We start from the raw sequence: 27,176 nt of genomic DNA, 5'->3' as shown, positions 1-27,176 counted from the left end.
ATAATTTCCCTTGACTTTATTTTTACATTAAGCCAATGTCTGTCACGCAGCCACCAGAAGCCTCATAGTAAACTACACAGGTTTGTAGTCCAGTTTAGACTCCAGCTTCTTAGAATCCGCCACTTTTCTGACTGCCTTCATGAAGTCTTCCTGAACTACAAAATCATGATCGGCACGAATTGCAAACATACCTGTGGAAAACAAAACAAAATTTCTGCTTATTGTGTATGAAAAACAGGTCTATAAGAAAACCAAGCTGGGAACAGTGCTACGTGCCTATAATCTCAGCAGTTAGCAGACTGAAACAGGAGGATTGCAAGTTTGAGACCAGCCTGGGCAACATGTCAAAACCTGATCTCAAAAGAAATGGTGAAAGAAAACTAAATACTCTTAACTCTATGGGGTAAGTGTGAAGACATATATATAGATTTACTACTTCTGAGCCAGGAGTGCTAGCTTACTTATTCCCACAGGTAGAGTGAGCATTATTTTTTAAATGAAGTAGATAACACAATTATCTGAATATTTAAATCTGGACTGTGTATCCAGTGTCAGTTTTTAATAAAACTAAAAACACCCAGGGGCTGGAGAGGTGGCTCAGGGGTTAAGAGCACTGGCTGCTCTTCCAGAGGTCCTGAGTTCAGTTCCCAGCAACCGCATGGTGGCTCACAGCCATCTATAGTGAGATCTGATGCCCTCTTCTGGCCTGCTGGCAGAGCACTGTATACATCATAAATAAATATTTAAAAAATAAATAAAATTTAAAATGTATTAAAAAAAAAACCAACACCCCAAACTATCAAGAAGTTTTTTAGTAGCATATGCAATGACTCCCCAGAAGAACTAAACGCCTGGGCTATGGTGGGTGTTGCTTAACATATGCAAAGTCTTGGGTTTGATCTCCAGCAAGCGTAACTGAACATCCAGCTTCCAGTAATGTTGGCAATGGCTACCTGTAACTAAGCAAGGCCTAAGGCTGGAGCTACAGCTGTGGGTGGAGTGCTACCTAGACTACAGCAGCTGCCTCAGTCATCAGCCCGCATGCATCAAGCCCAGCACCTGTCAGGGAGGGAGAGGCGGGACAATCACTATACACTGAATACTTTAAAAAGCTAGAAGAAAGGATCCTATGAAGAAGTGATTACACGTTTGAGGAGATGGGTAAGCTTAATCTGATTTAGGTATCTTACAATATATACAAGTATAAAAATATAGGGTCCCATTAATGTGCAATTTCCATCAATCAGTTAAAAATATTTTTCAGTGTGAGAGAACAAAGTATCTATCAAAATTTGGTAGCATCAGCTTTTAAACTCGCAGTGCTGCTTTTGACTCCAGTTTCACCAAAGCCATCCTTGGTAACAGTGTAGTCTGATACAGATTTTGGAATGAGATAAGTTACCCTAGATACGTCAAGTCATGTGTTAGCTGACTTATTAAATAAAGCTGGAAATAGTTACTACAAAGGCTACTGGAGACATGTCTTGGGTTTAAATATTCTGAATGGAAAATGAAAACTTAATGACTTTAGCTAAGTAGTGTTTCAAAGACACTTGTTACCAAAAATAAAACTAGTATCAAAAAATCCAGAATTGGGCAGAGGCAGACAGATCTCTGTGAGTTCAAGGCCAGCCTGGCCTACAAAGGGAGTCCCGGACAGCCAAGGCTACATACACAGATAAACATCTGGAAAAAAAACAAACAACCAAACAAAATCTAGAGTTGTATTTAAACTTTTGTTGTTGTTGTTGTTTTGAGATAAGGTCTCTCTGTGTAGTCTTGGCCATCCTGTACTCACTTTGTAGACCAGGCTGGCCTTAAACTCACAGAGATCCGCCTGCCTCTGCCTCCCAAGTGCTGGGATTAAAGGCGTGCGCCACCATGCCCGGCTTAAACTTTTCATTTTAAACAAATTCCAGGACTTTTAAATTAAATCTTTCAAAAATTCACAGAACCGGTCCACTTTAGTTCCAGCCAGAGTGTGTCACACAGTCCTGCAAGCAGGTTTCCCACACCATGCTCGTGGGCACCAGGAAGTGCTTAGCAGGTAACGCCCCATGGGCCAGCTCTGTCCACTGCGGGAGAAATGCTGGTAAACAGATGCTCTGGGCGCTCACTGTTAGCCCTCAATTGTCAAAGGTATTCTGCAGGTTTCCCTAGGGGCCCTTATAAGGAATCAAAGTCAACTACCACAGTGGCACTTTCTTCCTTGTGCTGTTTCTACTTCTTGAAATCAACTCTCAAGGACAAAACCAAACACTGAAATCTTGACAAGGTGCAGCTGCGCTTGTAGGCAAACTTAGAACACTGCTATGGATGGTAAAGGCTTTGTACTCTCACCTGCTTCAGTACAAACATTTCTCAGGTCTGCGCCATTGAAACCATCTGAAAGCTTTACAATTGCTTCATAATCTGTATAGAAAAAGCAAGCCAGAAATCAACAATATGATGACGATGACGATGATGACGACGATGATGATGATGACCCAATGATGATCTCTGCCCACACAGAAAACTTAAGTAGACTAGTTCATTTTGAATTTGATCAGCATCACCCTTGCTACTATTATTTTACAATATCAACAACTAAAAACTGCTGCAAAGTAAACTGGAATCAAGGAGATTGATCTTTTAATCTTTAGTAAAAGAAAATGTCATCAAGATTTAAAATTGTCTGCCCCCTGCCCCCTGATTTTTGTTTTTGGGTTTTTTCTCTCTCTCTTTTTCTTTTTCTGGAAATAGTTTATTTCCATTCATTATTTCACTTTAATGAATGTAATTTTTAAAAATAATTTAATTAATTTATTCAGATTACAACTCAATTGTTATCCCATCACTTGTATCCTCCTGTTCCTCCCTCCCTCCCGCTTTCACCCTATTCTCCTCCCCTAGGTCTATGACCAAGGGGGACCTCCTCCCCCACTGTATGGTCATAGGCTATCAAGTCTCATCTTGGTAGCCTGCTTATTCTTTCTTTGAGTGCCACCAGGCCTCCCCACCAAGGGGAGGTGGTCAAATATGGAGCACCAGAGTTCTTGTGACCCCTGGTTTTTCAAGAAGAGTTTCTCTGTGTGGCTGTCCTGAAATTCGCTCTGTAGACCAGGCTAGCCTTGAAATCATGGAATGCCACATTCTCAGACTCCTGAGTCTTGGGATTAAAGGCATGCGCCAGCTAAACTTATATTTTTATTTATCTGGGTGTTTTGCCTGCATCTTTGTATGTACACCATGTGCATGCAGTGCCCTGAGGCCAAAACAGAGTTCGGGATCCCTGCGGACTCAGTCACAGCTGGTCGAGAGTTGCATGTGGCTGCTGGGAAATGAACCTAGGACCTCTCTCTGGAAAAGCAGCCAGGGCTCTTAACTGCTGAGCCACTTCTCCAGACCACAGATGTAACTGTTTTATATTTTTTCCTCTGCCCTCTGATTTGTAACAATACTTACCATCTTCACTCTGAGTTTGCATGTTATTTCTCTGAGAAGATAAAAGCATTCAGAAGACTCCACAGGTTCCCAGCTTATCTGAGCAGCATATTCAACATGCTCTTCCTCGGTGCTCGTCAGTGAAAAGCACACTCACAGTCAACTCCCTCCCAACACACCCTGGCAGCTCCTCTCTCTGGTAGCTCTTTCCCAGCAGCATTTTAGTAAAGGGTGGAAAACCTGCTCATCTTAATGAAAACTCTAGGCTGCAGATGCGGAGGAGGAGGAGTTCTTCCGAGCACACACCAAGCCCCAAATGTGGTCACTAGCACTGCACAAGCCAGTTACGGGGACACCGTGGGAAGTAAAGGCAAGAGGGTCAGGAGCCCTGGTCACCCTCAACTGCACAGCACATTCTCAGCCAAATCAGCTGCACGAAACCCTGTCCTAGGAGAGGAAGGAAGGAGGAGGGGAGGAAACAGAAGCTCTGCCAAACATTCATCTCCAATTCACACTCAGCTAAAGCTCCAGTTATCCTTTCCTTCGCAGAACTCCATTCAAAAAAGAAAAAGAAAAAAGCATCTCACGGCTGGAGACGTGGCTGAGAGCACTGACTGCTCTTGCAGAGGACCTGAGTTCAGTTCCCCAGCACCCATAGGGCAGCTCACAACCCTCTGTTGCTCCAGTTCCTGGAGCTCCGATCCCGTCTTCTGACCTCCAAGAGCACTGGCATGCACGGAGCGTACATAAACAAGGACGGGAGGACACAAACAATAAAACAACTATTAAAGAAGAGGAATCCCCCGAACCCAATGCCTCTCGTAATCACAATGAAAAAGGTTTAGGAAAGCTGACACTGCCAGCAATCCAGAATCACAGGACCTGCACATACTCAGACCTGGAGGCCCACTCTATTTATTGCAAGGACTTCATAAAGAAAAAGAGGTCTTAAATTATCATATAGGACAGCACAGCTGCTGTTTTTTCCCTCTGATATTTTTATTTGCTTATTCACTTGTCATGTGTGTCTGTTAGTGTGAGTGTGCATGCCAAGGATGCATGTGTGTCTGTGAGTGTGCATGCCAAGGATACATGTGGCGGCCACAGAAGAAGCTGCAGCAGCTGCTTCTCTTCCCACCATTCGGGGCTGGGATGAGGCTCAGGTTGCTGGGTCCAGGCAAGCATCTTACCACTGAACCACCCCACTAGCCGCCAAACCTGACTCTCCCGGCACAGCCTGCATCGTGTACACCGTTCTGCCCGGACATCTCACGTTCATACAGCACACGCAGACTCTCAGCACGTGGTTCCCGGATGAAGTAACTGACTGGTGTACGGTCTCATGGAGCCATGGCTGGTCTCGGAAACACTATATAGCTAAGGATGATCTGGAACTTGTAATCCTCCTGTCTCCACTTTCCACGTGTGGGCCTCACAGGCCTGTGCCATCTCGTTTGACTTCCAAGTCTCACTATTTTAAGGGCCTTTAATTAAAGCTTAACAAATCTGGGAGGGCCACCCTTACATCACCACCATCCTTTTTCTGAAATAACCTCCCGGTCAAACCTCTAGTTTCTTTCTTTGTGTCTCTCCATTTGTCCCATCAGCTGCCAAAACAACCCTAAGTGAGGTGAAGTATTCCTAGGTTAAAGTGTATTTGCTTTTTAAACATGGAGCAGGCAGCAGACATTACAGATGAAACAAAACTGGCCAAGAATACTGAAAGCGGAAAACGAAATCCAACTTTCAGATTAACTTAAACATGTACCAGTTGATAACTGCAGAGGTGAGGAAATGAGGGGTCACTTTTAAACACAATACTTTAGCAGCTACACAACCTTTAAAAATAATAAAATAATCCTTGAGGTTAGCATCATTATTAAGTCTAAAAGAAAAACTAAATGTCAAAGCTCCTACCCCACAGCCTCCACAGTATGTCACCACCACTCCTAAGACTTCTGCTACTAAGCACTCAGTCTCCAGAGCCCTGGCCTCTTCTTGCTCCTGGAAGGTGCTAGGCACCGTCTGCTCAGGGCTGTCCCCAGCCCGTGTCTAGTTCTTGCTCCTGGAAGGTGCTAGGCACCGTCTGCTCAGGGCTGTCCCCAGCCCGTGTCTAGTTCTTGCTCCTGGAAGGTGCTAGGCACCGTCTACTCAGGGCTGTCCCCAGGACCCATGGCTAGTTCTCTCATCCATGAAGCAGGGGACTGGAGCGCTGGCGTAACAGCCAAGAGCACACACGGCCCTTGCAGGGGCCGACGTCTCCAACTACCTGTGGCTCCAGCCCCAAGGGACCCAACACCTGACAACCGTGTCTTCTGCAGTCAGGTGTACATGCCCACCCACAGCCACACATGTAAAGTCGTATGTATATACGTAACATACAGAGAGCTTTTTCTATAAAGCCCTCACTGTACTATTCATTTCCCCACTTCAAAATCTATACATTGCTCATGCTGTTCCTGACACTTCCCGTCTCCTGTCTTCTACTTTACTTTTCTGCACACCATTTATAACATTCTGATATGCAATATATGTCACTTACTTCATCTGTTTTTCCTGACAATAATGAAAAATTTCTAATGGCCAGAGACTGTTTCATTCACTGCTCTATCGTCTTTAGGACTTCTACCTCCAAGCACTCACTATATGCTCAGCAAGTATTTACTCAATTAAAACCACCATATTTATTAAATGAAAACCTAGGTTCAGCAAGCCAAGGGTAATGTCCCATAGTGCTATACTTTATTTACCAGGCATATATATAAATAAAACACTCTTTCTTACCTATTTCACCATGCTTTGTAATAGGGCCTGCGTGGATTTTCAATATATCTAATCTTGCTTGTTCATTTGGTAAATCAATATCTGAAAATAACAAAAAATTATTTTGTATTCCAGCTGTCAGTTTAATATGGTGGAAGGAGGTTGGGTAAGAAATAAAAATTAGTACAGAGAAACACAGAGCGGACAAAGAAAGTAACTCACGTATTTTTCTATCTAATCTTCCTGGACGCAGCAAAGCAGGATCCAATGTATCTGGTCTGTTTGTAGCCATGATCATTTTAACTCTATGCAGAGTATCAAATCCATCCATTTGATTTAGTAACTAAATAAAGGATTAGAGACAGATTTACCAAATTTGTGCATGCACGCAAAATGAATCAAATAGTAAAATAAAAGATACCAAGCTAAGAGATGTCTGCTAGTTAATGACATTATCAACTATTCAATTCTATAAATACACTAATCATTGTGCTGCTCCAAAATACCCTAACAGTTTTGTTTTTGTTTTGCGACAGGCTCTCATGTACCCTAAGCCAGCAGCAAATGTACTATGTAGCTAGGGAAAGCTTGAGCCGCTGGTTTCCTGAGACTCTCTGCAGAGTGCTGGGTTACAGCCACAGCCCATCTAAGCTGGCTGATGTAGAGCTGAACCCAGAGCTCCATGCACACCAACCAAGAGCTCTACCAATGGCACTGTAACCCCAGGCACCCAATTTAAAGCTTCTAAGACCTCTGTTTTGTTTCTTTATTTGGTTTGGTTTTTCGAGATAGGGTTTTTCTGTGTAGCCTTGGCTGTCCTGGAACTCACTCTGTAGACCAGGTTGGCCTAGAACTCATAGAGATCCACCTGCCTCTGTCTCCCAAGTGCTGGAGTTAAAGATGTGCGTGTGCTACCACTGCCTGGCTTTGTTTTGTTTTCAAGGTAGGGTTCTTCTGTCCTGAAACTCTTTGTAGACCAGGCTAGCCTAGATTTAAGAGCTCGGCCTACCTCTGCCTCCTGAATGCTGGGATTAAAGACGTGCACCACCACACCCAGCCTTTCTTTTTAATGTTCATTGGTGTTTTGCCTGCATGTGTGTCTTTGCAAGGTTATCACATGCCCTGGAAGGAGTTACAAACAGGTATAAGCTGCAATGTGGGTGCTGGGAATTAAACCCAGGCCCCCCAGAAGAGCAGCCAGTGCTCTTAACTGCTGAGCTATCTCTCCAGCCCCAAGACTTTATATTTTAAGTTTCTAAGCGCATGGTCAGATTGGTCTACATAGAAGCTCCAAGCTACTCAGGGCCACACAGAAGACAGCTATCTAAAGATACAAAACAAAACTGCTCACCTTCTGGGTAGGTGTGTATAATTTGCAAAAAGTGACTTTCAAATACTACAATAAAAATAATTAAAATCAGCTGGATGTAGTGGCACATGCCTTTAATCCCAGCACTAGTGAAGCAGAAACAGGCGGTTCGCTGAGTTCGAGGCCTGCCTGGTCTAGCATACGAAGCAAGTCTAGGATAGCCAAGGCTACACAGTGAAACCTTGTCTTGAAAGACCAGAAAAGAATTAAAATCAATAACCTGTGCTACCTGGTTTCCATTTGCTTTATGTGCCTTCTTCACTTCACTGCCAGGCTACCCCAGCGGGGTCAGACTCCGCCATGAAAGACGGGGCAGGGAGAAGAGTGGGAGACTGGGGCCACACTGCCATGACCTCACAGCAGCTGTGATCACCTGCCCAAGAACAAGTGAGGCAGTAATTCCCACACCAACTGGTGAGCTATGAGGAGTTACTGCGAGATGACTATTTGGAAACTCGAAAACTTTTCTTTTTTAATTTTATGTGCATCAGTATAAGGGCGTCAGATCCTTGGAACTGGAGTTACGGACAGTTGTAAGCTGCCATGTGGGTGCTGGGAATTGAACCTGGGTCCTTCGGAAGAGCAGACAGTGCTCTTAGCCACTGAGCCATCTTTCCAGCCCCAGGAATTTTCCCCAGGAAAGCAAGCCAGGGCAGCTATCCAGAGAAACTCTGCCTTGAAAAACCAAAAAGAAAGAAAAAATAATTTTTTAAAACTCTGTTTAGCTGCCACAGTCTTAGCAATAAAGATCAAAGAATGCTCTCAGAGCAGCCATAAGCATGCAACTCCTTTATTGCTGACAATCTCACTACATCCGTTACGCCTACCTTTCCCAAACTAGCACAGTTATATGCTTAATAAATGATATAATTTGTACATTAAAAAAACTATAGACTAGTACAATTTTAAAAAGTAATTTTTTTTCCAAGACAGGGTTTCTTTGGGCAGCCTTGGCTGTCCTGGACTCGCTTTGTAGACCAGGCTGGACTCGAACTCACATCTATCTGTGTGCCTCTGCCTCCTAAGGGCTGGGATTAAAGGTGTGCGCCACCACTACCCAATGTATAGAACTATTTGTTAGTATCCATTTTCTCTTCATGTCTCCTCTTTATATGCGAACATTTAAACTACACATTGAGATGGTACCATATGTTAATACATGCACACATGCACTACACTTAAATCAGATCAAACATATTTCCTCACTCATCATTTCTTTACGGTGAAAACATTATATTTCCTTGCAATCCTGAAATGTACATTACATGATTTTTATAGAAACACCCCAATACCAAACAGCACAGCTGCTTCTTCCGATCCACTTGGGATGCAGACCAACCTTTCCCTGTTCTTCCCTCTCTGTGTATGTGTGCAGATGTAGTGTGCACGTGTCTCCTGTTCTTCCCTCTCTGTGTATGTGTGCAGATGTAGTGTGCACGTGTCTCCTGTTCTTCCCTCTCTGTGTATGTGTGCAGATGCAGTGTGTATGTGGGGTCCTTTGGAGGCCACATGGAGGACTCTGCTGTGCTGCTCTGCCTCTCTCTCTGCCTCATTCCCTGGAAATGGAGTCTCCCGCTGAACCTGAAGCTGCCCTGGCAGTAAGCACGTCTACGCAGCTCTCCTGTCTCTAGCGCTCTCATCATGCTGGCGTTACAGGTGTACAGCTACCAAGTGAGTGTTTCACATGAGTGCTGGGGGACTTTATCTCAGGCCAGCATACGTGCAAGGCAGTCATTCTTACCCACTGAGCCAGCTTCCCAAACTACACACTAGTAATTTTTCTTACTAGGAACACAGGACGTGTTCATTTCCGGCAACATTTCAAATTTCATGTTGAATTCTTCATCTAAACAGCTATATATACTTTCACATTCAAATATGTTCAGTTTTTCATTAATAAGCATTTCTTTATAAATCCTCTTTACCAAATATTACCTCCATTAAAGTTCTCTGAATCTCTCTGTCAGCTGATGTACCCTCAGAAAACCGACGCCCACCTAAAGTAATAAATTTAGAAATACATACATTATTCTTTTGTTCTGTGCTCATCGTTTAATAAAACAGAATGCAATAGTAGCTGAGGTTTAAAATGCAAAGTAAAAATTAAATAGTAAGAACTACACTAAGTTAGAAATGATTTTGGAGTACTTTTGGTTTTGTTAATGCTCCAGGTCATGCGCTCTAGCCTCTGGAAAGTGCCATCAGGCAGGAGGCCCCCTGAGAGTGCCACTCACTGTGCTACCTACTGTATACAAGTCACACCTGCTGCTCAGGCAGGAGGCTCTCTGAGATGCCACTCACTGTGCTACCTACTGTATACAAGTCACACCTGCTGCTCAGGCAGGAGGCTCTCTGAGATGCCACTCACTGTGCTACCTACTGTATACAAGTCACACCTGCAGCTCAGGCAGGAGGCTCTCTGAGATGCCACTCACTGTGCTACCTACTGTATACAAGTCACACCTGCAGCTCAGGCAGGAGGCTCTCTGAGATGCCACTCACTGTGCTACCTACTGCATACAAGTCACACCTGCTGCTCAGGCAGGAGGGTCTTTCAGTTTCTAAACAACTTCTTCTAACACAGAAAACATTTGAATTAAAATGTAAAAGGTGCCATTCTTACCAATAGCATCTATTTCATCCATGAAAATGATGCACGGCTGGTGGTCCCTGGCATAGTTAAACATTTCTCTAATCAAACGAGCGCTTTCACCAATGTACTTGTCTACAATAGAACTAGATACAACCTGGTTAAAAGAAAAACAGCAATATAAGTTAGCCAATTCAAATAAATGTCATCTAAAGCACCATAAAAGAATTTCTTCGTACCTTCAGGAAGTTGCAGTCCAGCTGGCTGGCAACAGCTCGTGCCAAGAGTGTTTTCCCCGTGCCTAGAGTGTGACACAAGCTGGGTTAAAAGCACAACCTTTTTTTTTTTTGGTTTTTCGAGACAGGGTTTCTCTGTGTAGCCTTGGCCATCCTGGACTCACTTTGTAGACCAGGCTGGCCTCGAACTCACAGCGATCCGCCTGCCTCTGCCTCCCGAGTGCTGGGATTAAAGGCATGCACCACCACGCAACATTTTTAAAAGCCTTCCGACAACAAGACTTGGAGCTGGGGCAACGGCTCAGGGTTAAGAATGCTCGCTGCTCTTCTGGCCTCATGGCCCCACCACATACGGCACTCACACACACAGATACTCACACACACATAAAAGAACAACATAATCCTATTGGTAGTGAATTTTCTAAAGCTGAAGCTAAATTTTAAATAGAATTTCCATTTAAAATTCTAAAGTAATTTACCTGCAATATTAAAACTTTAACTTGGAAACATCCCTTCTGATTTTAACTGATAAGGAGCTGTAAACATGTAGAGTGAGTACAGGAAGCTAATTAACGTATCTATCAACTCACACGTTTATTACTTTGTGGTAAAAACAAAGTCCAGTCTTTTTATAGGTTTGGAATTACCTAATAACAATAGCTTTTTTTTTTTAATTTTCTGTGAATTCCACCCATTCCTCTTCCTTCAACCCCTCTTAAAACAAACCATTCTCTGTAAGTTCAACTTTCAAAACTGCTCCACACTGGTGAGACCGTGTGGTACTTATGTGTCTTTCTGTGCCTGCTCACTTCACTGAGTTTCACTTCAACATTCATCCATGTTGACACAAACTACACAAGACACCTCTTTTTGAAGACTGAACCACACTCTACCATGTACACAGACCGTGTTTTCTTTATCTCTCATGAGCTGATGGATGTTAAGCTTTTCTTGTCTTGGCAACTGTGAACAGCACTACAGTGAACATATGGGGTGCAAGTGTCTCAACGCACTGATTTTAGCTGCCCTGTACTCACTCTCTCTCTCTCTCTCTCTCTCTCGCACGCATGCGCGCACTTGCTAGGGTGCATGGTACTTGTATTTTTAGTTTTTCTGAAGTTCCCCATCCTGTTTTCTAAAATACTACATCAATTTACATTCCCATCGGCAATGCACACTCTCCTTTCGCCATCTTTGCCAACACCTGATGTTAATTCCACTCACTCCTTTCTTGATAACAGCCATTCTGATAGGTGCAAAACAGTATCTCATCTTGTAATTTTAAGCTTAGTGAATACAGAACTTTAGAAATAAGTAAAAGTTATTCTTACAATGAGCAATGCACACTGAATAGATCTTTCTTTTAATTTATTTGTGTATTTTATGTATACAGGTGTTTTGTCTGCAAGCACATCTGCACACCAGAAGAGGGTGCTGGACCCCTGTGCCATAGTTATGCATGGCTGTCAGCCGCCATGTGCATGCTTACACTTGAACTCATGAGCCCTGGAAGAGGAGCTAGTGCTCTTAACTGCTGAGTTCTGTGATTAATGCCAATTCCTCAAATACTGACATTTTCCATTATGTAATGTTCAAAATCATCTACTAATATCGCTATCTCATTAGAAAAATCCTTAAAGTTGTCAAGTTCGCCGTGTCTAGTGGACATGGAGAGACGGCGCAGCCCTTAGACGCCTCATGACCGTCTGTAACTCTACTTTAGGGCATCTTACACACTCTGACAGCCGCTATGGGCACTAGGAAGGCTTGTGCTGCATAAATATACACGTAGGCAAAACACCCACTGGAGTGGCTAGTTTAATGTCAACCTGACACAAGCTAGAATCATTTGAGAACAGGGAGCCTCAACTGAGAAAATGCCCCAGCAGCCCATGGGCAAGCCACACGGTTTCCTAACTAGTGACTGATTGGGGGGGGGGGCGGAATGTCAAGAAAGAAAGCGGGTTAAGTCAGCCATGAGGAGCAGCCAGTAAGCAGCAGCCTCCACAGCCCCTGCATCAGCTGCTGGCTCCAGGTTCCTGCTCTGTCTGAGTTCCTTCCTTGACTTCCCTCGGCAATGGGACCTAAGATAAGCTGAAAGACACCCTTTCTTCTCTGAGTTGTTTATGGTAATGTGTTTTACCACAGCAACAGAAACCGTGACCAAGACACACATCTTCACAAAAATAAACTGTTTTTAAATATTTTAATTTCACCTGGTATCTCCTATCTTACGACTACCAACAATTTGTACCACTTACTTTACTCATTCTAGGGAAAAATGTAGGCTAATCAATTGCTACTCTGAATAACCAACCAGCTCATCACCAGTAACAAGCAGTCAACTGTCCTTTCAAGTAAACTCCATTCCATGTAAAGCCTCTCGCTCCAATTGCACCCTATAACTAAATGAATACTTTTCCTAAATACACTGTATTTGTTAGCATGTAATCCTACAAATGTACTTTATGTATTTTTCCCATTTCATCACACAAAACATCCTTAAGAATGAAATTTTAATAAAATTAGCCCTATTTGCCCTTTCACCAAGTGAAACTGGCATTTTTGCTGACACTGCAAGTGTGTGGTAATCAACAACAGTGACCATTGGCATCGTTGATGCCACCCCACCACTGAGCAACATTACCCACAATGCCTTTGTACCATCGTAGATGTCAACACAAGGAAAGAGCTAAATAATATATTAGTTTGACAACAGTAGTTCTGACCTTGAAGCTCCATCAAAGTATCTTGGACACCCATTTCTATGAACTGCAATTTAAAGAGTACGGCCTACAGACGTACATGGCCTGGAGCAAGGCAGAGGGGCTCCACATGCCACAGGGACCAGCACTTTCAACCCTTACCTCAGTCTTGCTCTCAATAGAGTGGAGACTGGAATTGCCTACACTAAATTCCTATCTTTCTACTTTTTAATTCCTCCATCTACTCCTTTACTAAAGGGATAGAGATAATTTGATACCAACCTGGTGGTCCATACAGCAAACACCCTTTTGGAGGTATTATTCCTACACGCTGGAATAATTCTGGATTTGTAAGAGGTAATTCTATTACCTGGAAGAGAAATTGCATGTTTCTTAAATAGTAAAAATAATGTATATATATATGTATTTAACATATTTATTTCTTTATTATGTATACAACATCCAGTCTGCCCGCCAGAAGAGGGCATCAGATCTAATTACAGATGGCTGTGAGCCACCATGTGGGCGCTGGGAATTGAACTCAGGACGTTTGGAAGAGCAGTCAGTGCTCTTAACCTCTGAGCCATCTCTCCAGCCCCTTAATATATTTTAAAATATTTAAAGCCTAATACCATGTTATGATCTATGAGAAAACTATATTTCCATGCTGCACAAAACAATTTAAATATTATTGGTTTTATTTTAGATGGAGATCTCTTAAATCTAAAAATTAAAAGTTAGTAGTTGTTTTTAGCAAGCTATATATTTGTGCACACACAAACACACACACACACACACACACACACACACACACACACACACACACGACTAAACTTTGTAAAAATGTATTACAGGGGCTGGAGAGATGGCTCAGTGGTTAAGAGCACTGACTGCTCCTCCAGAGGTCCTGAGTTCAATTCTTAGCAACCACATGGTGGCTCACAACCATCTATAATGAGATCTAGTATCTTCTTCTGATGTACAGGTGTATATGGAGGCAGAATACTGTGTATGTAATAAATAAATATTTTTTTAATGTATTACAACCGCATACTTAAAATCTGTGCATTTATCAGGTGTATATTTCACCTCAAAAAAAATTAATAGTCTAGCCAGGCGTGGTGGTGCACGCATTTGATCCCAGGCAGAGGCAGGCAGATCGCTGTGAGTTCCAGCCTGGTCTACAAAGAGCCCAGGACAGCCAGGGCTCTGTTACACAAAGAAACCCCTTCTTGGTGGGGAAAAAGATATAAAATTTCCTCTGTTAGTACTGTGTCATAGCCTTAAACAAAAACTACTTCTTTCTATTTTCTACTCTTTAATTCTGAGAAAGGAAACTAGAAGGGTTAGACACATTCTCAGTGAGTGCTCGCCTACCAGGCTGAGGCCCTGGCTCTATCTCCAGCGCTGCACACGCGTGTAGTAGTGAGCGCCTACAACCTGCAGCACCAGGGAGGTGGCGCAGCAGGATCAGAAGTTCAGATACGCAGTGAACTTAAGGCCTGAGCTATAGGAAGAGAGAAAAGTAGGAGGAATAGGAGGAAGAAGAGGAAGAAGAGGAAGGAGAGGAAGGGGACCTGGCTAGCTAAGTTATTTACAGTACAACTACCTGAGATAGTGTTTACGTGACAGCTATGCCACAAAGCATGATTAGGTCAAGCTCAAGTGGAAGAAAGCAAAAGCCCACCATTCTAAAATATCTGAGGACAAGAAGTGTGTTTGAGTGAACCCTGCTCCTTGGCAGACGGGATGCAGGTCTCATGAAGACATTTCTTTGCCTGCTGTTGCTCTCCCTCACTTGAGCATCAGTGTATGCTTTCATTTCATAACCAGGCCCGGCTTCCTCACATACTGCCCACCCCAATCGCCAAGCCACTCACACACCTGTTTCCTTCACAGGATTTCAATGTGTTATAATTTTGTGCACGAGTGTGTGTCCCTATGTGCTGTGTGCCCCATGCATGCGCAAACGCTCACGCACTTATGTGTGATGGGGGAGGCACACGTTACACAGCACACGTGTGGGTATCAGAAGACAACTTTATGGACTCAGTGGTCCTTTCCTGCTTTAGCCGTGTCCAGGGATCACACTCAGCTTTCCAGGCTTGTGTGGCAAGCACTTTTCCTGGCTAAGCCACCTTATCAGCCTAAGGAGTCTATACTTTAATAACGGCTTCAAAAGGTTTGATGCTGAGATTTAAGAACCGTGAACACTATGCAGTGCTCATCCAAGAACTACTCCCAGCTCTTCCCACTCATTTCTAAATACCTAGGCTTGCCCCAGAAAAACAAGTCAGTAAGATGGCGCAACCTCCTGGGTCAGGAGGCAATCCTAATCTGATTCACCATTTAAAAGCTTAAAACTTTAAGTCACTTCTATAGGCAGTATTTTCCCAAACAGCAACTAGTTTTTAAAAATTGAAAACATTTAAGGACAAGGTAACAACAGTTTCTATTGTTCTGAGATGTTGCCATCACTAGGTTTATAGGAGAACCACACAGCATGTTGCCCAACATGCTCTGACCTAAAGACACTGAAGACAGTTGAGACTGTAAATGGAAGGGCAGTAGACTACATCAATTTTTCCTCGTGTTCCTCAGCCATCTTCTTTTCTGCCACAAAAAAGGGATTTTCCTAACACCAAACATCTACAAAATAACAAGCGCCAGTAATTCCTGTTTCACACATATACCAAGAGCACTTTTAAGCCAAAACAAACAAACAAACAAAACACCCAAAAGCAAGAAACAGAAACAAAACAAAAAACCCTGTAATTTTACACCCTGATTCTCTCTTTACAGCCTAATAGCAATAGTGCAGTAGTCTGAGATCAAAGACATCAGCGCCTACCTCTCTTAACTCCCGAATCTGTTCTGACAGCCCTCCAATCTCAGAGTAAGAAACGTTTCCAGGGTCCTCATGAGACATGTTGTAGACCAATGGGTCCACCTCTCTCGGCAAATACCTAGGATGAAAAGACCAGGTACTTTTCTTGCAAAAGATTTATTTCCTCTCAGCTTGCAGATTATGCAAGCACATATACAAACCTTCTAAAAACAATAAGAAATAAATAAGTGTAAGAAGGAGTAAAATCTTTGATAACTCTACAAATCATGTATTAGAAAACTTTCCCTCTGTGAACATGAAATCTAAGCTAAACAGTAAGAAACCCACCTCATGATGGTTAGTGTGGTCATATCCAAAGCAACTCTGGTTCCTGGCTTCAGCTTACTTTTATCAAGCTGGATTTATAAAGTAAAAGATGTTAACACAAACATTTAAAAAGGAAAATGCTACTTTAACAAGAGCTTAATGTTCAGAATCTAAATACACATTTTTATATATCATAAAAGACATAAATATCACATTGTAAACTCCCTGTCAACAGAAGGGCTAATGTAAACAGTAACCTAAAAGTTATTTCTCTGTGACCCTTAAAGGGTGTCCTTTGTACCACCACACAATGAAGTAAGATAAATAAAGCCTGAGGTAATAATTATCTTTTTAGATTTTTAAGCTTTTTTGCATGCACGCGTGGGTATGCACACAACAGTACAGGTGTGCAGTCAGAGGACAACTTTCTGGAGCTGGTTCTCTCTTACCATTGCCATGTACTCCTGAAATCAAATTCAGAGTTAGGCTTGGTGCCAAACATCTTTATCCATTGAAATGGCCATGATTTTGAAGAAGGGATGGACTTTGAAATTTTATTCCAAAGGCTCATTACTTAATAAAATGTTATTCATTATTCTGACTCAAAATCTATAGTAAAAACTTATTTTTGGAACTAGTGCCAGAACATTTACAGGGGGAAAAATTCCTTAGTGAACACTTCTCACTTCTGTCAAAAGCCAGGCATGGCTACTGGTGCCCGTTAGTCAGCACTGGTAGGTGGGAATAGACAGATCCCAAGATCACTGGCCAGCGAGTCTAGCCAAGACTTCTCCATGAGACCCTGTCTCAAGCAGCAACACATGGAGCGATGTCCTGCTTTGGCCTTCCCATTGGTGCATCACACAGTCACATGCACGTACCACTTTTATAGCGTGCACACGCGCGCACACACACACACACATACAACGCAAAGTGAAAATAGGCAAAACACTAAATTTAATGATTTAAGTATTAAAAAATAACCTTTATAAACAAAGTATTTGAAGAGACAAAGCAATAGGGAGCTATTTCAATACACTATCTTAGGAATGCCAAAACTTGGCACGCACAGGGCCTTGAAAGGGATGCAAAAGCTGACTAGGACCTAACAAAGATACATTTCTATTACTAGAGATTGAACCCAGGCCTCCCACATGCTTGTCATGTCTTCTGCTCCTGAGCTACGTCCCCAACCCTAGGCCTATAATACTTTCTAAATTTTCCTTTATTTTATTTATATGGGTGTTTTGTTTGCATGTATGCTGTGTTCCCATGTACATGCCTAGTGCCTGTAGAGACCAGAAGAAGATACCAGATCCCTTAGGATGGAGTTACAGATGGTTGTGAGCCTCTTTGTGGGTACTAGAAATCAACCCCAGGTTCTTTGGGAAAGCAGTCCGTGCTTTTAACTGCTGAGCCACCTCCCCAGCTCCTAGGCTTGTAATATTTGATTAGAAAAATATAGTTATATGCTCAAATCCTAAGATTAGATTTAGTCTCAATGTTAAACACTATTCTAGACTCATGCTGTATCCATGTTTTAAAGCCTGGACTCGGCACAATGGTGTGTACCTGTTGTGTTGGCACTCGGGAGGCTGAAGCACCAGTGTTGTTAGTTTAAGGCCACTATGAGGTACAAAGCAAGACCCAGTTGCATAAAATAAAACTGACAATGAAAGCTTAAACTCAGTATGATAAGCACTCAGAAATGTCCCTCAGCGAACACTTACGACACTTCCTAAAGCATAGACGGGGCATGTAGATTACAGGCGCTACTTGCTGACATTTTCTACTGTCTGCAAAATGAAATTCAAGGGTACTTCAGTTTGCCCATTCTGGTCTAAATGACTTCCTATAAAATTAGCTACTGTAACATTTTTGAATGTTTAAATGTAAAACGCAGGAAACTGATAGCCTAACACTTTTTCACCCTCTTCAAGAAAGACATCATACTGGGCTGGAGAGACGGCTCAGAGGTTAAGAGCGCTGCCTGCTCTTCCAAAGGTCCTGAGTTCAATTCCCAGAAATCACATGGTGGCTCACAACCATCTACAGAGAAATCTGGTGCCCTCTTCTGGCCAGCATGCCTACAGGCAGGCAGAACACTATATACATAATAAATAAATGTTTGTTTAAAATAAATAAATAAGAAAGAAAGGCATCATACTAAAGTACTTTTTTTTAAAGATCTAAAACGATTTGATTTCTAAAAACAAATACCTGACTAACACAACATGAAAGAGTAGGGAAGAAGAAATTCCAGCAGCTAAGTCTATGACTGGAATCCAGGCTTTGCAAATCATTTGCTGTGTCTGACCAAACTCTTGGGAATTATGGGCACAATGCCTGACCTGCCTGCCTCAAGAATTCAGTAACTTAAGTGCTTTTCTCCATTACAAAAAGCATTACCTGCCGACGACAACCCACGACATATCTTGGTCCATTTGTTGCTTTAACAATGACTAGAAGAATAAAAGAACAAGTTAGAAAAAAAAAATATATCTTTATCTTCGGTGAGCATAATTTTATCTCCGACCTCCAATAATTTAGCTTACGTAAAAATACCAACTCCTCGCACAAGTGTCACCTAATAGGCACTTCAGGGCTATCCCAATAGCTCATCAAATAAAGGCACGTATAACCAAGCCCATCGGCCTAACTAAGGCCAATCGCTGGGCCCTATGCCATGGCGGAAGGAGAAAACCAACCCCCACGAGTTGTCCTTTGATCCCCACATGTGTGGTGTAGAAAATGCCCACGCATGAACACACAAATAAATATAATAACTAAAACAGCCTTCCATCATGGCACACGCCTTAAATCCTGGCGCTGGAAAGCAAAAGCAGGTAGATCTCTCATGAGTGCCAGGCCAGCCTGCTCTACACTCGAGCTGCATCCAGAGCTACATAGTGGTACCTGGTCTCAAAAATCAAAATAAAATAGGCATTTTAAAAGTTGGGAAGGAACTGGGGCTTAATCCACTTACATTTTTCTTCTGTTAACTGTTTAAGCACTTCACCCACAATCTAAGAAAGAAAAAAGTTGTGTTACCTTTTGCCAACAGATTTTAAAAAAGGGGAGGGGGCAAATTACTTTCAAACTTTACCACCTACCTGCCCAACGCTTTGTAGTGCCTTTAGATCATTTTCAGACTTTTCATACTGCTTGGTAAGTTCTTTCAATTGTTCCCTTACTGAAATAAAATTTCAGCATTTTAAATTAAACAGTAACTGGCGTTAAAAGTTTTACTTACGCCTCTTGCATTTTATGTAGGTTGCATGTCCACTGTATCAAACCACAGAAAGGGTCTGTAGTTTGTAATGACTAATAGGAGACATGTTTTAAAAAGAAATGTAACAGAGAAAATAGCACTATTTCCATTTTCTTGGTACGAAATACACACTTGTGCAGGCATTTTTCAAAGTTACATTCTTAACAGACAGCGACACCCCGCCACCCTAAGGATCTGCTACAAAACTAAATGATGATCCGTGACTCGGACCTTTCACAGCTACAGTAGATCGCCCGGCCTGCTCGCTGGTTGCCAACACTAAATAAAGTCAACCAACGCAATTCAGCTAAACTACGCGTCCAGGATGGCCAAGGCTACACAGAGAAACCCTGTCTCAAAAAACCAAAAAAAAAAAAAAAAAACGCAAAGGCTCGGGGCGCCCGAGGGAAAGGCGAGGAAGGTCACTGCAGCCACCAAGGGGCCCCCGTGCCCCGTGCCGCCCGGGTCCCTGCCTCGCTGGCTCTGTGTCCCCAGCCCACCTGTGCGTCACTGCCCTAGCCCTCCCCTCCGGCGCCGCCTCAGACCCGCGGGGGCTCTCTCTGCCGCCGGACGGGGAGCGGGCCCTGTCCGCGGCGGGGCTGCACCCCAGCTCCGGCAGGGATGACAAAGCGCCTCTTCCCCTGCACTCGGGCCTCCCCCGGCCGGGCGCTCCGCCGTCGGGCTCAGGCGAAGCCTCCGCTCTGTCAGGGAGAGCGAGGCAGGTCCAGGCGCGAGAGAGTGCGGAGAGGCTCACTCACGCTCCTTAAGACGGCCGTCAATCTCCTTGTGCTCCAGCAGCTTCTTGCGGTAGTCCTGAAGCGCCTTATCTCTAGGGTCCGCCATGATGAGAAGCCGTCGCTCATAGGGGATGCCGGGAATGGCCATGGCAGCCCGGGCGGGGGAGGGGGCGGGGCGAGGGCGCAGAGGCGGCCTGGGGGCGGGGCCGTGCGTGGTCCCGCCCCTTCCGGTCGGCCCGCCTCGCGCTCCCGGAGCCCGAGTCGGCCTCCTGAGTCACTTAGAGCGGCAGGAAGCCTGGGAGATGCTGAAGGAGGACTCCGGCCACACTGTCCCCTGCAGGCCACAGTGGGCAATGCAGGACGCAGCTATGGACTGGCCTCAATATCAAGTCCCTGCTTTCTTAGACCTGACAAAGGCTCCACAATAAACTCAAAAGGAAGAGGAAATGACAAGATTTTTTTTTTTTTGAGTCCAGGCTGGCTTCCCACTCACCACAACTCCCAACGTACCTGAGCGCTTGATTTTGTTTGTTTGTTTTTTTTGGTTTTTCCAGACAAGGTCTCTCTGTGTTAGCCTTGGCTGTCCTGGACTCACTTTGTAGACCAGGCTGGCCTCGAACTCACAGCGATCCGCCTGCCTCTGCCTCCAGAGTGCTGGGACTAAAGACGTGCGCCACCACGCCCCGCTGAGGGATTGAACTTTGGTTCCCCGGCTTCCCTGCTTCCTAGTGGAATTACAGGCGTGCATCGCACATTCAATATATACCATGTGGAAATCGAATCCAGGGTTCCCTGAATGCTAGGCAAGCGCTCTCCCAACTGAGTTGCATGTCCAGACACAGTCTTTTTCTTTCCAAAGTAATTTATTTTTATTTACGTGCATGCATGTGCGTCTGTGTGAGTGTATGGCACAGGAATGCAAGTGCATGCATGTGCGTCTGTGCGAGTGTATGGCACAGGAATGCAAGTGCATGCATGTGCGTCTGTGCGAGTGTATGGCACAGGAATGCAAGTGCATGCATGTGCGTCTGTGCGAGTGTATGGCACAGGAATGCAAGTGCATGCATGTGCGTCTGTGCGAGTGTATGGCACAGGAATGCAAGTGCCCACAGAGGCCAGTAGAGGGCGTCGGATCTCCTGGCTCTGCAGTTACAAAGGCTGTGATTTTTTTATTGCTATTTGTTGTACAGTATGCATATGAATGTCTTGCCTACATGTATGTATGTGCGCCACGTGTGCGCCTGGTGCCACAGGAGCCCACAAGAAGCCACATAAGGCCCTGAGACTAGAGTTAGAGGTAGTTGTGAACCACTATGTGGGTACTGGAAACGGGACCCAGATCCTCTGCCAAGAGCAACAAGTACAAGGCTTGGGGAGATGGCTCAGAGGTTAAGAGGGTTAAGAGCACTGGCTGCTCCTCCAGAGGTCCTGAGTTCAATTCCCAGCATTCCCAGCAACCACAAGGTGGTTCACAACCATCTATAATGTGATCTGGTGCCCTCTTCTGGCCTGAGTAGAGAATTGTATACATGTTAAGAAATGGGGGAGGAAAAAAAAAGAGCAACAAGTACAATTACCCTCTGAGTTGTCTATCCAGATTCAGTGGCTGTGTTTTCTTAAATTATGACTCATAGACTGGGTGTATAGCATTGGTAAAGTATAGAGAAGGGCTTGAGTTTAACCCCAGCACCCTAAAAATAAATGAATACACACACACACAGTCCTTAGAAAGAGCTGGCAGCTCTCAGCCACTTTCCAGGCCCAAATGCAACCTTTTGATATCAACTGCATGTGCAAGAAGTAGGCAAATTCCTGTTACTCAATAAAGTACTGACCTGTTTATAATCTAATAAGGAGATTAAAAATTATGTGAATAGGGGCCAGAGAGATGGCTCACTGGGCAAAGGTGCTTGTCATGGAAGCCAGGTGGCCAGAACTGGATTCATAGAACCCTCCTAAAGGCGGCATGAGGGCCCACATGCACAGAGGCACAAACAACTGTTGGATGATCATTAATATTCAATATCAAATTATTATTTTAGTGAAATCAGCGGTTACTCCTTAGCCAGCTTTGTACTCAAATAACCACCCAGAGAGACTGGGGCCTATTTCATCAGCCGATAGCACAATGCTGTGCAATAACCACTCCATCCTAAACCTCCATGCAAGTACAGTTCCGCCCATTCAGATTTCCCACATTATACCTGCTTCTAAATCGTCTCCTAGGCCTAGTCCGTTGCTCCTGACGTTTCCCGGTCTCCTCATGGCTCCATCCTGTTCTTCCTTCTCTCTCCTCCCCTCGCTCGGCCAGGATGTCCCACTCTATTCTCTGTCTTGCTCAGCATTGGCTAGTTGGCTTTTATTGGCAACACAGAGAACAAATGGTGACACGTTTACATAAACTCCAGACAGGAGATGCTTAGAAGGAACAGCACAGTGCAATGTGATTGAAACCAGAGAGTGGGGTAAGGGAATCAGCATTTCAATGAGCCAGGGTGAGCTGTGCACAGTCCACAGGAACACTATGCCAACAAACAATAATAAACCACGGAAAAGATTTAAGTGTAACAAATGCTACAATGGAAACAAATACGATATTATGGGATGCAGAGGAGAATGCATTTTGAACACATCTGAGATCAGAAGGTGGCCCACTGTGCAACCAACTGGAGAACCTTCTGGACAGATCAAACAGCAAGTGTGTGATTCTGAGGAGGGGAAGAGCTCGTCTCACTCCAGGACTGGAAGTAGGGTGGACTAGAAAAGTGAAACACAAGGTCAGGTTTCTGCAGTGACAGAGGTAGGAACTTTGAGGTCTCCCAGGACTATCCGACCTCTGAGGTAGAGGGATGGTGATATCTTGGTATCTTTGTGAAATCAGCATAACCATACTTTTTTTTTTTTGAGACAGGGTTTCCCTGTGTAGCCTTTGCTGTCCTGGACCCACTTTGTAGACCAGGCTGGCCTTGAACTCACAGCGATCCTCCTGCCTCTGCCTCCCGAGTCCTGGGATTATAGGCATGTGCCACGACGCCCGGCAACCATACATATTTTAATAGGTTTTCATGAGTATTAAATAGACAACATAACTAACGATGGTAACCCAACATGGGGCACATGATAGCTGTGTTCTTTTAAATTGTGATTCCCATGTTGGGAGTATAATGTTGGTAGAACATTTATCTACCATGCAGCTGGATTTACCCCCTGATACCCTAAATGTATATGAATACACTTTAAAAATACATATAGAGTTATGTGAATTAATGCCTCCAAATTTATTTCAAGAAAATGGTGTGGGTATTATGTAAGTGTTTTGTTATTTTTTTTTTTTTTTCTGAATTTGGGTCTTGAAGTAGATGATAAACAAAGATAACGTAGGCAGGAGTCGTCCTTCCTCACACCCGTCCTTCCTCACACCCGTCCTTCCTCACACCCAGGGGCACCCATCCTTTCTCACACCCAGACGGACCCGTCCTTCCTCACACCCAGGCATACCTATTCCGGTCAGATGAGTAGGCTCAGACCAACAGATGTCAACTCTGACAGCAAGAAGAAGAAAACACATGACAGAGTGCAAGAGGCACTCCAACTTGGTATAGTTCAACAGAAATATGTTCATGCAGGAGCTGGAAAGACAGGTCAGCAGTTCAAAGCACTGGCTACTCTTCCAGAGGACCTGGGTTCACTACCAGCCCCCACATGGTGACTCACAACCATCGCCACAGCCCCAGCACACCCAATGCAGTTCCAGGCATCCAAGTGGTGCAATGATAGATATACACGCAGACAAAACATCCCATAGAGGACAAGTTTATTCTCTGAGGTTAAAAAAATACATAAGCAGGGTTGGAGAGATGGCTCAGTGGTTAAGAGCACTGTCTGCTCTTCTAAAGGACCTGGGTTCAATTCCCAGCACCCACATGGCAGCTCACAATTGTCTGTAAGTCCAAGTCATCTGATCAATTCACATAAAATGAAACTAAATAAAAAGCATAAAAAAATACATAAGCATAGATCGGAATGTAATTTTTAATGTCACTCTCAATCACTCTCATCAAACTTTTCAACTCCTGATTCTTTTTCCCCTTAACCATTTGGCAAAATTCTAACTTCGACTGAACTTTCTAATTTCCTCCTGCCCATAGTAGCCCCATTCCTCTGTGGTGTGTGTGTGTATGAATGAAAGAGTAACTCAGTTTGTAAGTATATATTCATAAATGTGATTAATGTTTAGTGTCTTTTCTCACTCCCTGTAGAAAGTCCAAGAACTGACACAAAGATGGTGGTTTCTTATGGATATAGCGAGGACACTGTCTGAAGATACAAACTATTTATACATATACAAATGAGTTGATGAATACTTATACACACAAATACATAAATGAATATGTCCAGCCCTATGACAGATAAGCAGAGCTATTTAACAAGTGCCTAGGGGCTGCAGAGACGGCTCGACAGTGTGTATTGTACGCTGAACCACAAACACTTCATGTCACAGTTTTTAATGGTTCAGCCACTTAGGAGCAAAGCCAAGTTTGCTTCTCAGTATCCATGTCTTGAGGCTCATAACATCATGCAACTCCAGCGCCAGGGCAACTGGCGTCCTCCTCTGACCTCCACAGGCAACGGCATTCATTCATGTGCACTCATGTGAGTACACACACACACAATCAGAAGTAAAAATAAATCTCATAAAAAGTCCAAGAAGCGTCACCAATCCTCAAAGAAGATAAGCCATGCTATCCAAGCAGAATAGAAGAGAGATGAAAATATAAGTTAGCGTTTGTTTATTTGGGAGTCATTGCAAATAGTGTAACAGAAGACAAAAGAAATGGCCCAGCAGTGGGGAGCACTGGCTGCTCTTGCCGTGGATCAGAGGATCGGGGTTTGAGCCCCAGCGCTCACATGGAAGCTGACAACGTCCGTACTCCAGTCCCGTCGTGCTCTTCTGGCCTCCATGGGTACTGCACACGTGCACATGGTACACATATGTACATGTAGGCAAAACACTCATATAAAACATACTACAAATGCTGGGCGTGGTGGCGCACACCTGTAATCCCAGCACTCGGGAGGCAGAGGCAGGTGGATCGCTGTGAGTTCAAGACCAGCCTGCTCTGCAAAGTGAGTTCAGGACAGCCAAGATAACACAGAGAAAGCCTGTCTCGAAAAACTAAAAATAAAACAAAAATTTAAAACTACATTAAAAATTTATTTATTTATTTAGATTTTTCAAGACAGGGTTTCTCTGTGTAGCCTTGGCTATCCTGGACTCAATTTGTAGACCAGGCTGGCGTCGAACTCACAGAGATCCACCTGCCTCTGCCTCCCAAGTGCTGGGATTAAAGGCATGAGCCACCATGCACAGCAAAAAATTAAATAAAATAAAATAATTTTTAATGAAGTAACAGAATAGATTTAGGACCTCATCAACCACACACAGTCTTCTAACCTACATCCCATAATTTAGTCTTGATGGGTATTTCAAAATGTGTTCACAGCTTTGACACTTAGCACTTTAGAAAATGGAGCCCAATTCCTCTTCCCCAGATTAGTGATTCTCTCCTAACGATTAAACTGGATGTGACAACATACAGCTGCTGAGACTATAAGGAAAAAAAAAAAAACCTGAGGCTGTGTCTTTACTCTCCCTTGGTTCACTCCTTCTGGGGGAAGCCAGCTGCCACACCAGGAGGCTATCAGCCAATCTACAGAAAGCCCCGCGTGGACACAACAATGAACAGGGGACAAGGCTTCCTGCCAACAGTCATGCAAGGGAGCCACGCTGGCCACCGATGGCCCCAGGATGACGCTAGCTGAACGCAGCCTTTGTCTTGATTGCAGCAGCATGAGACTGAGTCATGGAGCTTGGCGCTCTGAGCACCTCCTAAGCTGCTGCCCCAACAGCAACTGTGAGATGAACCGTGTGTGGTTAGTGCTGCTAAACCAGGGAGTGAGTTGTTACACAGTGATGCAGAGAGAGAGAGAGAGAGAGAGAGAGAGAGAGAGAGAATGGCAGATAACACCTGATAGCAAGTAGAAACTGCTTTTGCTCACATATTACTTATGAACCCTCAGACTTTTCTTTTGCTTTCTTCTTTGGCTGTAGCTTTTCTTTCTTTCTTTTCTTTTTCTTTTCTTCTTCTTCTTCTTCTTCTTCTTCTTCTTCTTTTTTTTTTTTTTTTATGTAGCTTTTCTTAGATGCATGTACTCAAATAACCCCTCTCCCCCCAGCTCCAGCCACCTGGGTGATCTGGGAATAGCCAGGCCTGTAGGCACGTGACATCGTGGTGAGTACACTCTCAAGGCTTTACAAGTTTTTCATCCCATGTATGTGTTTCAAAGAGCTACCAAAATGCACTCGGTTGGGTGTGTCTGTAACTGAGCAATAGGTAAGAAAGTTCCTAGGCTTCTGAGAGGTGTCCTTATTTGAATGAGACAAGATGAATCCTATGAAGAGTGAAGGTGTGGTCATACTTCTTACACAGATAATCTTTAAAAATACTATTAAGATTCAAGTGGAGAAGAAGAGTTGGGCATGGTCTTGCTGTATAGTGTAGCCTGGCCTGGAACGTTCTATGATCCTCAAGTGTTAGCCTCCTAAATGATGGGGTTCATGGTGTGCACCGTGCCATCAGGAATGGATTGCAGGTATAGCCAGATGGCCCAAAACTTGGGGTTCTTCTGTCTCGGCTACCCAGAGAAGTACCGATGCATGCCTGTCTACCATGCCTGACCTAAAAATATCTTGCATCTTAAATGTACCTTCAAATATGACAACCAGTCTGCTTTGGTATATAATTTTCTCAAGATTTTGAGGGTCTTGGACTTTTTGTCCTGTGGCTTCCAGAGCGTTCTACTGATTCTCCGTTCTTTGTAAAAGTTTTTGGTATTTCGATCTAAATGAGTGGTTCTCAACCCGTGG

The 27,176-nt window shown here is 43.8% G+C and overlaps 1 protein-coding gene across 1 annotated transcript; it reads right to left on the bottom strand.

Moving 5' to 3' along the window:
- Nucleotides 1-2: 2 nt before the first annotated feature.
- Nucleotides 3-20,410, bottom strand: Psmc6 (proteasome 26S subunit, ATPase 6). Its single transcript, XM_051142930.1, has 14 exons — nucleotides 20,270-20,410; nucleotides 19,354-19,433; nucleotides 19,227-19,266; nucleotides 18,650-18,702; nucleotides 16,262-16,329; nucleotides 15,938-16,052; nucleotides 13,369-13,456; nucleotides 10,385-10,446; nucleotides 10,179-10,302; nucleotides 9,491-9,552; nucleotides 6,409-6,529; nucleotides 6,208-6,288; nucleotides 2,341-2,412; nucleotides 3-191 (listed from the first exon to the last, which is right to left on the bottom strand). The coding sequence occupies exons 1-14, from the start codon at nucleotides 20,394-20,396 to the stop codon at nucleotides 73-75; spliced, it is 1,212 nt and encodes a 403-aa protein (XP_050998887.1). The 5' UTR covers nucleotides 20,397-20,410; the 3' UTR covers nucleotides 3-72.
- Nucleotides 20,411-27,176: the final 6,766 nt, after the last annotated feature.

The sequence above is a fragment of the Acomys russatus genome, chromosome 3 (genome assembly GCF_903995435.1).
Source record: "Acomys russatus chromosome 3, mAcoRus1.1, whole genome shotgun sequence".
In the NCBI taxonomy this organism is placed as follows: Eukaryota; Metazoa; Chordata; class Mammalia; order Rodentia; family Muridae; genus Acomys; species Acomys russatus.
Note: the sequence above shows the minus strand (reverse complement) of the source record. Positions and strands in the feature narration are given on the sequence as shown.